General features: G+C 51.5%; 1 protein-coding gene across 2 annotated transcripts; it reads left to right on the top strand.

Annotated features, from left to right (window-relative positions):
• Positions 1-1,438: 1,438 nt before the first annotated feature.
• MEX3B (mex-3 RNA binding family member B) lies at positions 1,439-6,387 on the top strand. 2 transcript variants are annotated; one of them, XM_048318166.1, is made up of 3 exons: positions 1,439-1,610; positions 2,426-2,671; positions 3,659-6,387. In XM_048318166.1, exons 2-3 carry the CDS (start codon positions 2,428-2,430, stop codon positions 5,077-5,079), a joined length of 1,665 nt encoding a protein of 554 aa, XP_048174123.1. In that variant the 5' UTR covers positions 1,439-1,610; positions 2,426-2,427; the 3' UTR covers positions 5,080-6,387. The 2 variants fall into 2 exon arrangements, with proteins under 2 accessions (XP_048174123.1, XP_048174122.1); XM_048318165.1 differs by lacking the exon at positions 1,439-1,610 and having other exon boundaries at positions 2,117-2,671.
• Positions 6,388-11,028: the final 4,641 nt, after the last annotated feature.

The raw sequence follows: 11,028 nt of genomic DNA on the forward strand, positions 1-11,028 counted from the left end.
CCTGTCCTGCCCCTGTCTGGTAAATGGGTACAGTGATGTTCTGTCTCACAGATTTTAGACTCCTTGAATTAAAAAGATTGCAAAGAAGCAGACCTTTTTTTAAATTATTATTTTATTCAATAACAAAGAGCATTATTTTGTTGTTATAAGCCTTATGGATCCTTGGGCACTTACAAGTAATCTCTTGTTTACCCAATGGAAATCACCACTGCTGCCTATGGAAATAAATTTGTAAAATAAGTAATCTTTTAAATATGAAACTTCAGTTTCCTTAGTTGATGGGACAAACTCAGGGCTTAGGAAAGCACATCGCCAGTGTGTACCCTTGCTAGAAAACAATCCACTGGAGCTTTGTTATACAACATTCAAACATCCTGAGGAAGTGACAGTAATTTGCAATAAACACTGCATGTAAACAATTACCTGTGACTTGTTACACTTGTTTGTACAGGCAGCTGGCTAAACAGATCTGGGTGCACTTGTAAACGTCTGTCCCTGTCACACCTGATACTGCAAAACAATTGCTTATTATATGATTACTCTGAAAAAGTCACCGTTTTGTACCTGACAGCTGGCAAGGACAGAGTATGGGTGCTTATAGACACACGGAGAAGAGCTGGAGAACTAAAATGTGATGATGGTGTTTTTATGACAACGGTGAGGGCACTTTCACGTCTAATTCTGCCAGGAGGGGAGGTCTTTGTGATAGGGTACTTGACAAAAAAACTACTTTTGCTGGTTGAAGGGTCCTGGGCTGGCAGAGGTGAAAGAAAGTCATTTGGTCGCACGAGGTCCAAGGAAGAGGCAGAGGTGATTTATTTTCTACTGCTTTAGCAAGACGGGGGTAAGGTGCTGGTGCCGCTACGCTGGAGCAGCTGCGCGGGAGGCGTTCGCACCCTTCGGGCTCTTTATGAGCAGAAACGCGCCCGCTGCGGGGCCAGTCCCGCTGGGACCGAGGTGTCACCGAGCTCGGGTCACGGCCGTCACCCCGCGCCCGGGGCGCGCCGAGCCGGGCAGGGCGGGGCCGCGGCTCCCACCCGCTCGGACCCGCGCCCGCCGGGGCTGCAGCGCCCTGAGGGCGGGCCGCAGCACGGCCCCGCAGCACGGCCCCGCAGCACGGCCCCACCGCCCGGCCCGGTCTGCCCCGTCCGGCCCCCGCCCGGCCCCCGCCCGGCCCCCGCCCGGCCCCCGCCCGGCCCCCGCCCGGCCCCCGCCCGGCCCGGCCGCGGCTCGGCGCGGGCGCACTGAGGGAGGGAGGGAGGGAGCGGGGAGGGAGGGGCGCGCAGGCGCGGGGCGCGCGCCGGGCGGGGCCGCGCGGGAGCCGGCGGGGGGTTCCGCGCGCCCGCGGCCGCCGCCCGCGGGGCCGGTGAAGGGGCGGCGGCGCTGCCGGCGCGGGGCCGGGGCCGGTGCGGGGGCGGTGCCGGGGGCTCTGCGGCGCTGCCGGCGAGCGGCGGCAGCGCTGCTGCTCCCGAGCCCGGCGGCGCACAAAGGGCACCCCCCCCCCCCACCACCACCACCACCACCACCACCACCACCACCCCACCGCAAACCACCCCGCCCCCCGCCGCAAAAAACCCACCCCAAGCGCAGCCCCCTCCGCCGGCGCTCAGGTGGGGCTGGCGGCGGGCGCTCGGGGGCGCGGGGTGGTGGGTGGGGGGGTGGTGGAGGGGGAGGGAAACAGCGGCCGGCGGGCCGGGGCCCGGCATTGTTCGGCAGCCGACAACAAAGAGCGGGGCCGGGCCGGGCCGGGGGGGCAGCGCCGGCCCCTCCGCGCCGCCCCGGCCAATCGCGGCGCGCGGCGGCGGCGCGCGGTGACAGCGAGCGGCGCTTACGCTGCGGCGCCCGGCGCGGCCCCCGCTCCCCGCCCCGCGCCCGCCCGCCTCTCCAGAGCCGTCTGGCTGCAGCAGAGCCTCAGACAGAGGAGGGGAGAGGAGGAAAAAAAAAACGCTGAGTGAGTGGAGTGGAGCCTGGGAGGGGCTCCTTAAAGAAACGCTGCCGCCGCTTGGCATTGTGGCCGGCGAGGAACTCGAGGGGGGGAAGCCATCGGAGCTCCTCTCGCTTATCCTCTTCCCACCCCCCCCCCCCCACCCCACCCCCAGCCGACAAAAAAAAAAAAAAAAAGGAAAAAAAAAAAAAGCCAACCGAAAAAAAGCTCGGGGGGGGAGTCGTGGGGGGGGGTCCTGAGAACATCTTATAAACCGGATTGCACTGAGAGGAGGAAAAAAAAAAAAGCAAAAAAGATACAAAATATACAAGCAAAAGGCAACAATTCCCCGGTCTCCAGCAGTCGCCCACCCTCCCTTCCCTTCTCTTCTGCTGGCCATCTGCCTTGGGTTCTCCTTTGTGTCTGATCTCTTACTACTGAGCCGAGCGCAGGCGGAGGGTGCACCACACACAGGGACTATGCCCAGCTCGCTTTTTGCAGACATGGAGAGGAACGGGAGCGGCGGCGGCGGCGGCGGCGGCGGCGGTGGTGGTGGTGGCGGGGGAGAGACCCTGGATGACCAAAGAGCCCTTCAGATCGCCCTGGATCAGCTCTCCCTGCTGGGGCTGGACAACGACGAGACGGGCTCCATTTACGACAACGAGCCTCGGAAAAAGAGCGTGAACATGACTGAATGCGTCCCGGTGCCCAGCTCGGAACATGTCGCTGAGATAGTGGGGAGACAAGGTGGGTGCCTGCATGCGAGGGGGTGTGGGGGCGCGGGTCTCCCCTCCGCGCTGCCGGGCGGGCGGCTCAGATGCGACACTGGCCATTCCCAGGAACGCTGCAGCCGTGCGGTGGTGGCCAGTGCCGGCTTCCCCCAGACAAAGAAAGTGCAGCAGCAGACGTGATGTTTCCCAGGAGCGTTATGCATCAGTTTCGAGATGCACTTTCAGCTGCCGGGTTGGGGAAAAAAATCACGAAAATAATAAAAATCTGTCCTTTCCTCCGGCTGCAAAAGTTAAGATTTGCAAGAGGAAACGGGAGGAAAATGGGAGCCTCGGTCCTTCCCCCCCCCCCCCCCCCCCCCACCACCCCAGAGTTAGAAATCGTGGATTATTTTTAAGGAAGAGAAATGGAGTGGAGAAGTGGAACAATGGGATTGGAATAAAGCATCCGCAGTGGGGAATATGGCTCATTCGGTACAGCCTCTGCTCCTCACCTTAAGAACTGATTTTATTTTTCCAAAAGGAAAGTGCTGAGCAGGAATGTGGACTGGCGAGTGTGTTGATTTGTGAGGGCTGCTTGCATTTTATTTTATTTTTTTTCTGGCCGTGCAGTTTTCCTGCACGCTCCTTTTTTTTTTTTTTTTTTTTTTTTCCCCCTCGCTCCTCTTTTTTTTTTTTTTCCCCCTGTGTTGCCGACCCTGTGAACTGCACGTTGGTAGTTTTGGGGCAGTTTGCATGGCAGATGTGTCGGTGGCCACTTGCGATGCCTTTGGGCGTGTGCCAGGGCTGTGGGCTGACATTACTTTACACCGTGACCGAGGCTCCCGGACGAGATGCCAGCGATCACCTGGGGTTGGGGGCAATGTGTTTCGGGTGGGTGTGTTTTGTTTTTTTTTTTTTCCCCTCCCTAGCTGCACCCAAACAATGGGTTGTAACCGGTTCTCCCCCACCACCTCCCCTTCCTCCTCCTCCCCTTCGCCCTCCATCTCCCGCATCTCGTTCCCAGGTTGTAAAATCAAAGCTCTGCGGGCAAAGACCAACACCTACATCAAGACCCCGGTTCGCGGGGAGGAGCCGCTCTTTGTTGTGACGGGCAGAAAGGAAGATGTGGCCATGGCCCGCAGGGAGATCATCTCTGCGGCCGAGCACTTCTCCATGATCCGAGCCTCGCGGAACAAGAACACAGCCCTGAACGGCACCGTTCCCGGCCCCCCGAACCTGCCCGGTCAAACCACCATCCAGGTGCGGGTGCCTTATCGCGTGGTGGGCTTGGTCGTGGGGCCCAAGGGGGCCACCATCAAGCGCATCCAGCAGCAGACGCACACGTACATCGTGACCCCGAGCCGGGACAAGGAGCCGGTCTTTGAGGTGACGGGCATGCCAGAGAACGTGGACCGGGCCCGGGAGGAGATCGAGGCGCACATCGCCATGCGCACCGGCGGCATCATCGAGCTGACGGACGAGAACGACTTCCACGCCAACGGCACGGACGTGGGCTTCGAGCTGAACGGCACGGGCAGCCTCTGGAGCAAGCCCACGCCGCCCAGCATCACACCCACCCCGGGCCGCAAGCCCTTCTGCAACTACCGCAACGACAGCTCCAGCTCGCTGGGCAGCGCCTCCACCGACTCCTACTTCGGGGGCGGCACCGGGGGGGGCGGCAGCGCCCGCCTGGCCGACTACAGCCCCCCGAGCCCGGCGCTGAGCTTCTCGCACAACGGCAACAACAACAACAACAGCGCCAACGGCTACGTGTACGGCGGGGGCGGCGGCGACGTCCTCTCCTCCCCGGACTGCTGCTCCGAGCTGCCCTTCGACTCGCCGCCCGGCTTCGACCTGGCGCCCGCCCCGCCGCCCGGGGCCGCCCTGCTCTGGCCGCAGTTCGAGCGCGGCCCCGCCGCGCCGCCCTCGCCCGCGCCCTCGCCCGCCGCCGCCGCCGCCGCCTTCCCGGGCGCCGCGCCCGCCAATGCCAACCTGGCGCTGCTGGTGAGCGGCCCCCGGCGCGGCGCCGCCCCGCCCCCGGCGCGGCTCTCCCCGCCCCTGCACGGCAGCGCGGCCGGCACCGAGCACCCGCTGGCGCGGCGGGTGCGCAGCGACCCCGGCGGGCGGCTGCTGGCCGCCTCCTACCCGCTGTACGCCAACGGGCTGGGAGCCCACCTGCCCGGGCTGCCCTCCGACTCCTCCGCCTCCTCCTCCTCCTCCTCCTCCAGCTCGTCGTCCAGCTCCTCCTGCTCCTCCTCCGGCGTGCGGCGGAAGGGCAGCCGCGACTGCTCGGTGTGCTTCGAGAGCGAGGTGATCGCGGCGCTGGTGCCCTGCGGCCACAACCTCTTCTGCATGGAGTGCGCCAACCGCATCTGCGAGAAGACGGAGCCGCAGTGCCCCGTGTGCCACAGCGCCGTCACCCAGGCCATCCGCATCTTCTCCTGAGCGCCGGGGGCGGGGGGCCCGGGCCGGGCCGGGCCGGGCACGAACGGGGGGGGCCGGCGGGGCCGGGGCTGCTGCCCGCCGAGGGGTGCGGGCTGCGGCCGAGGGAGGGCTGGGGGGTGGTGTGACAGCGGGTGCATGCTATAAATAATAACGGGCGACTCCATTCTAGTGCTAGGCTAGTTTTTACACTGTACTTTAATACGAAGCTTCCAAAACTCCCCTTTTTTTTTATAAACAAACAAACAAACAAAAAAAAGAAAAAACCAGAAAAAAAAATTGAAAGTAGAAGATGCTTATGATGATGACAATGGTGTGTGGACTGTTAGTAAAACGTGCTGGTAGTTCTAGGATGCTTATTACAAAATAATTAAATCTATGGGTGGATACTTTTCTGAATGTTCTTGAAAGGGCAAGAAGTTCCTGTGAAAAACCATGATACTGCAGCTTTATCAGACTTTAAAAAAAAAAAAAGAAAAAAAAACCAACAAAACTGTAACATATCTCTTATATATATTAAAAACGTTTAAAGGTTTTAAAGATAAATTGCATTAATACAGATTGAAGTATTTTATTCTTTTTTGACTTGAAAAATTATATTTCATATTGCAAAGATGTTTACAAGTATTTTAATTTAAGTTCAGTGAACTTTTTGTAGCTGGGTTAAATCTTTTTTATTTTAGTATGGCCTTATGGCAAAGAACACTGTATTATTTTAATATCACACAATTGTGAACGGAATTACAAACCATAAAATGTGTAATGCTTTGAACAGTATTCTGTTGGGATGGAGATTTTATAGGTTCAGAAAAAAATCTTTTAAATCTGCTTCACCCAGCATATTTTCTATTCAGTGATATAAAGCATATTTTATTCTATATTATTACAAAAATGGAAATGTATAAACATATGTCAAAAGGAACTGTTGAAGCTTTCTAACATTTGTATAAATAGAATTCAGTGGAAATTACAAAAATTCTGTTGCACCACTATAGTTTTAGTATTTCTATTTTAATACATTTGTTTACCACTTGTTTATGTATATGTAGGTGACGTTACTTGAGCTTAAATGTACTTTACTGAGCAAAGTTTAAAAACAAAGTATATTTTATTTTATGATAAAGGGCCTTTAACCTCATGGTCAAATACTAATATTATATTTGCTGAGACAAGATTTGAAATTGTATCAAGAGTTTTATTTTTCTGACATTTAAAGTTCTACATAATAAAAGTAAAACTTAAGTAATGGTGCTACTTCATGTTTTTTTAAGTATTTCTATATAAATAAAATAAAATATTACAGAAAAAAAAGGTACTCGGTGTGGTGATTTGATCATGTGCTGAGAGTTTTTTCTGGAATTTTTGTTTCCTGCTTGTAGCAGTGAAACATACTGAGTTGAAACTGTGTCATGCTAATATTGCTGGAACTCATGCAGGCTTCCAGAATAATCCTGCCAGCTATCATACCTTATAACATGTTTCTGAGGAAAAAAATTATTGGTTTTTGGGGTTTTTTGGGTTTTTTTTAATATGTGTTATATTGCTGGGGCTTTCCACAGCACAAAATAGTATTTTTTTTCATGATTTTTGGTCATGAATGGGTTTGTGTGAATTGTTACTTTTGGCAGACAAAGCATATGTAGGAAACTGAAAAGGAGCTGCAAGAGAGAGCAGGGGAGGCTCCTTTGTGCTGATGGAGGGTCCTGGCCCTGCCATGCCCAGGGACCTCAGACTGCATCCCAAACTTGGTGTTTCTGGAGTGGAACAGGGGCTGCAGTAGCCTCCCTGAGTTCTTGACAGTGCTTCTTGGTATTTGGCACTTGTGGTTGGGGTAATTGGTGTTGACAAGCTCATTTGAATAAAAAATTTATTGCCGTGTAAAGTTGGCTTGGCTCTGCTGGTGCCCGCAGTGGCGTTGGGGCGAGGGCAGCTCAGCGAGCCCACGGACACTCCGGGCAAGCCCCGCAGGACTTGTGTTGCTGTGTAGTCCATGGGAACGAAGGGGCTGTTGGCTAGAGCAGATTGCAGAAGGTGCTGCACATCACTAGGTGTTTCTCTTTGAGCTTGCCGTTGCCCTTTTCAGCGGGTGAGTGAAAACAACAAAGCAAACGCAGAGTGCGTAGCATATTTCATATGCTTGACTTTGTGCTTAGCAGTGTATGGGCAGAGCTGCTCTGCTCCCATCTCCTTTATGGACTCCAGAGCTGCTGGTTGGGTGGGAAAGGGGAGGAGGGAGGATGCGGCAGGGGATGATGGGATCTCTTTGTTTGATTTGATTTGATTTTTGCTTCTTTCATTGAACCGTGATTGTGGTATCATCTGATTTATAGTGTTAAAATCCCTCACTGAGTGTTGCATTTATCTCGGGAAACTTGTAGGTTTGGATGGGGGGGAAAAAAACCCCCGCCCCAATGCTGTGGAAAAGAATCCGGAGAGTGGCAGAGAAGATGTGTTTAAATACATAAGCAGTACAGACACTGAAAAAAACCCTTGGCAAAATCGGTTACTTTAGAGAGCTCAGGAAGTTTAAGTCCATGTAGATATTTTCTTGATGATGGGTGTTTAGGAAATGCTCCCAAAATGCGTCAATCAATTTCTCATGTCGGTGTAAACACCCTGTGCTGTTTTCAGGGAAAAGTTGCGAAAATGGCTATAAATAAAAAAGTGAATTTGATCACTTTGCTTCATTTTCAAGCTTAGTGGAATGGAACGGTAAGTAAGATGAACAAAAAGTGAAAATTAAATTGTCCTCCTTTTCTTTCCCGTGATGTACAATCCTGCACGTGTCCCCGGTGCTGGCAGTGGTGTTTTGGATGGCTGTGAGCAGCCTCTGGAGAGCAGCCCCTGGGCAGCAGCTTGGGGAATGCCCTGGCCTGGGCTGCTGGGCCTGTCAGTAAATGCAACTCGCCCTATTGTCCATGATTATCTTGCAGGACTTGCTGTTTTCTTTGCCAGACTGTAGCGGAAACAAAGGCAATCCCCTCTTGGTCCATGGCTCTGGCTGCCTTTTAGCCTCAGTGTGCATGTTTTACGTGTCCAAGTGTCTGTTGTCTCGAGATGGGAAGATGGGCTGTAGTGCCTTAAAAACTAATGGTGCTCACTCCTCTTTGGGAATTATTTTGCTTACAGAGGGACCAGTCTGGATTACTCTTGCTTTGTCATCCAGTGGGTGCCTTTTGCCCAGCCTTCCAAAGGTGATGCCCTGTGGTGGTGGCAGAGCCAGAGGGCTCAGCAGCATTCACCCACCCGAGGCACCTCCACTGCCTGGACCCTCCACTGCCAGCTGGGCAGTGTGTCCCCTCTCTCTGTTGGAGGGTGTTTCAGGGTGTACTGGCACACGTGGTGTCCATCCTGTTAGCTCTTATCGCTTGCTGGGTTGCCCTGATGTGCCCTGAGCCCAGATCTGCTCCCAGCGTGGGGTGTAAATCCCTCATTGTTGGCTGGTGGAGACGAGAGCCCGGGAGCAGGGGCAGTGTAGGGAGGAACATGCAGGCTGCCCATGTCCTCTGCCCCCCAGATTTATGCCATAGGTCAGTCCCTTGGACTGCAGAGGCCATAAATCAGTGCAGAATTTGTCCCAGGGTCGGAAGCCATATGGTGTGCAGGAGCAGGAGAGGAAGAGGGATGCCCATGCCAAAGGAGAATGAAGGCCTGTGTTTGGGGCCGGAATATTTCAAAGCCTGAGAAAGGGGCAAAGTTCAGTTTCTAATTGAGTGCTTTGAAACATATAGATGTATATGGTCAATGTTTGTCTTCCAGAACAAAGCTCACTTTGTTTGTCCAGTGTTTGCGTGTCAGTGCTGGGAACTGTTCCTGGGGGTTTCCAGCTCAGAGGCTCCTCAGTGCTCGGGGGCTGCTGGGAGAGTGGGTACCCCTGGCACGTGCCAGCAGCCTGGCCCTGCTGGTCCAGCCCCTGCTTGGTGAGGATCTGCACATTTGGGGGGTTTCCTGGCTTTCCCAACACACTTGTATGGTTCCCAGTGCATGTACACATCATTATCTCAAACCAGGGTACATTTACATATGTAAGAATTATTATATACAAAGTCCTAAGTTTAATTATTCCTCTGTCTGTATCTTGTACTCCACAGAATTTGCATAACAATCAGACATCAAAGCCAGAACCCTTTACTGGAAGAAAGGTCTTTCCGCTATATTATTTTAATAAAATAAATTATAATGATCAATTAAATCTAAATTTACTCTTTAGATTTTTTTTCCTGCGAATCCATTGAAATGAGAGTTAAAAGCAAACTTTAAATTTAGCAACAAGAATCTAGTACAGTCAGGTATTTAAATTAAATTGGTTTTTTTTGATATTTCTCACTCCTCTCTGCCAACCCCCTCATCCATCTTTTTTTCTCCATTCTCCTGGTCTTGCCATTTTGGAAGTTGAAATGATGCTTTGCTGTCACTGAAGTGAATGTGGATTCTGCTGCTGGAAGAGAATGCTGGTGAGTATTGCGTTTAATTGATCTAGAAATAGCAAAAAGGGATTATTCACCCTGCCTCTGCTTATTTGTGTTTCCTGTAACTTGAGTTGTCTCTCGAGTAGAGATAATTTAATTAGAGAACAAAGACTATTTTAAATCTAAGGTAGGCAAGGGATGCTTCAGTCTGTACAATCTGGTTTACCTGTTTATGACAGTCTACCTGGCAAGAGCCTAAGGTCCCAAGTTTGCAGGTGAATATGTGCTCTGTCCAACGATGGCTGATGTGGGAAGACACTCCTAACTTCTGTGTTCTCTTGCTTCACACTCAGAAAATATTTAGAGTTACATATAAATGTGACCATATATTCAATATGTACTTGTGTACACAACTGACTGCCTAAAATTCTCCAGAGAAACCACAAATTAGAAAGTCTTTCCCCTTTTAGTGCATTAGTGTTAACAGAAACTTGCTGTAATTATAGAAAAACTTTTATTGCAGTTTTATTACTTAATATTAAGGTTTTTAATGAAGCTTTCACAGTCGGATATATAAAATAATTATATCTCATCTAAGTTTTAACTTTGATTAAAAAGCAAAAAGCTTATTCGGTATTAGAGAGAGCAGTTCTATCATGATGTGCTTCTACAGTGATCAAAACTGTTCAGGCATTTGGTGTACGGATTATTCTTTAATGTTACCCGTACAGATGGAGCATGTGCAGCTCTGAGTGTGCCCCAGGTGTATGCATGCACACATGTACAACACTGTGAGCACCACATAACCCTGATCTCTTAAGACATGTGCAGTCTTGGCAAATAGCACCCATCATGTGAAGTTGAATTTGTGGCTTGAAGGAGGATCAGGTGGGGCTGTGGCGACAGAAACCACGAGTATCTGCCCTGGATTGCATTTTTCTGAGTTTGAAGCTCCATGAAATAGTAGGATTTAGTTCCCCCCCAATAAAGTAAACTGGCAAGTGAGGTTTGTTTGCACATATAGACTTATCCAGGGCACACAGGTAGTATTCCTCCCTAATGTGGGTTGGCTGGTTCTTTTTGTTAGGGAGTTTTTTTTGCCCTGTCTTTTGTAACAACTTACAGCTCTCCACTGCTAAGATGATTATTGTTTAAGAAAATCAGTCAGTTAAATACTTTCATACTAAGTGCATCTTATACCTCTGCCATGACAAATGTGATTGATTAGCTGTCTCGAGAAATTTATAACCTTTGCTAAGACTGCACCTAGAGAAGTGCTTTGTCAGTTTTAAATGGAGAACAGAGAGAGATTTTGATGTTCCTCATTACTGGTTTTCCACTTGTGGTGGAAATAAAATACAGTAAAGTGCTTTTTCCTCTTATGTACAAGGGCTCTTCTGCCTTTCATACCTGGTAGAATTGTGTGGCCCACTTTGTATTAGTATGAATGGCAATTGCCTTGTAAATGTGATGGCCGTGAATGGGTGAATAGTCTGTCATCTCCTATTTTGTCCTTTGTCTTTATGTTTTATTCACTTTTACC

Source organism: Corvus hawaiiensis, chromosome 13 (genome assembly GCF_020740725.1).
Source record: "Corvus hawaiiensis isolate bCorHaw1 chromosome 13, bCorHaw1.pri.cur, whole genome shotgun sequence".
Classification (NCBI taxonomy): domain Eukaryota; kingdom Metazoa; phylum Chordata; class Aves; order Passeriformes; family Corvidae; genus Corvus; species Corvus hawaiiensis.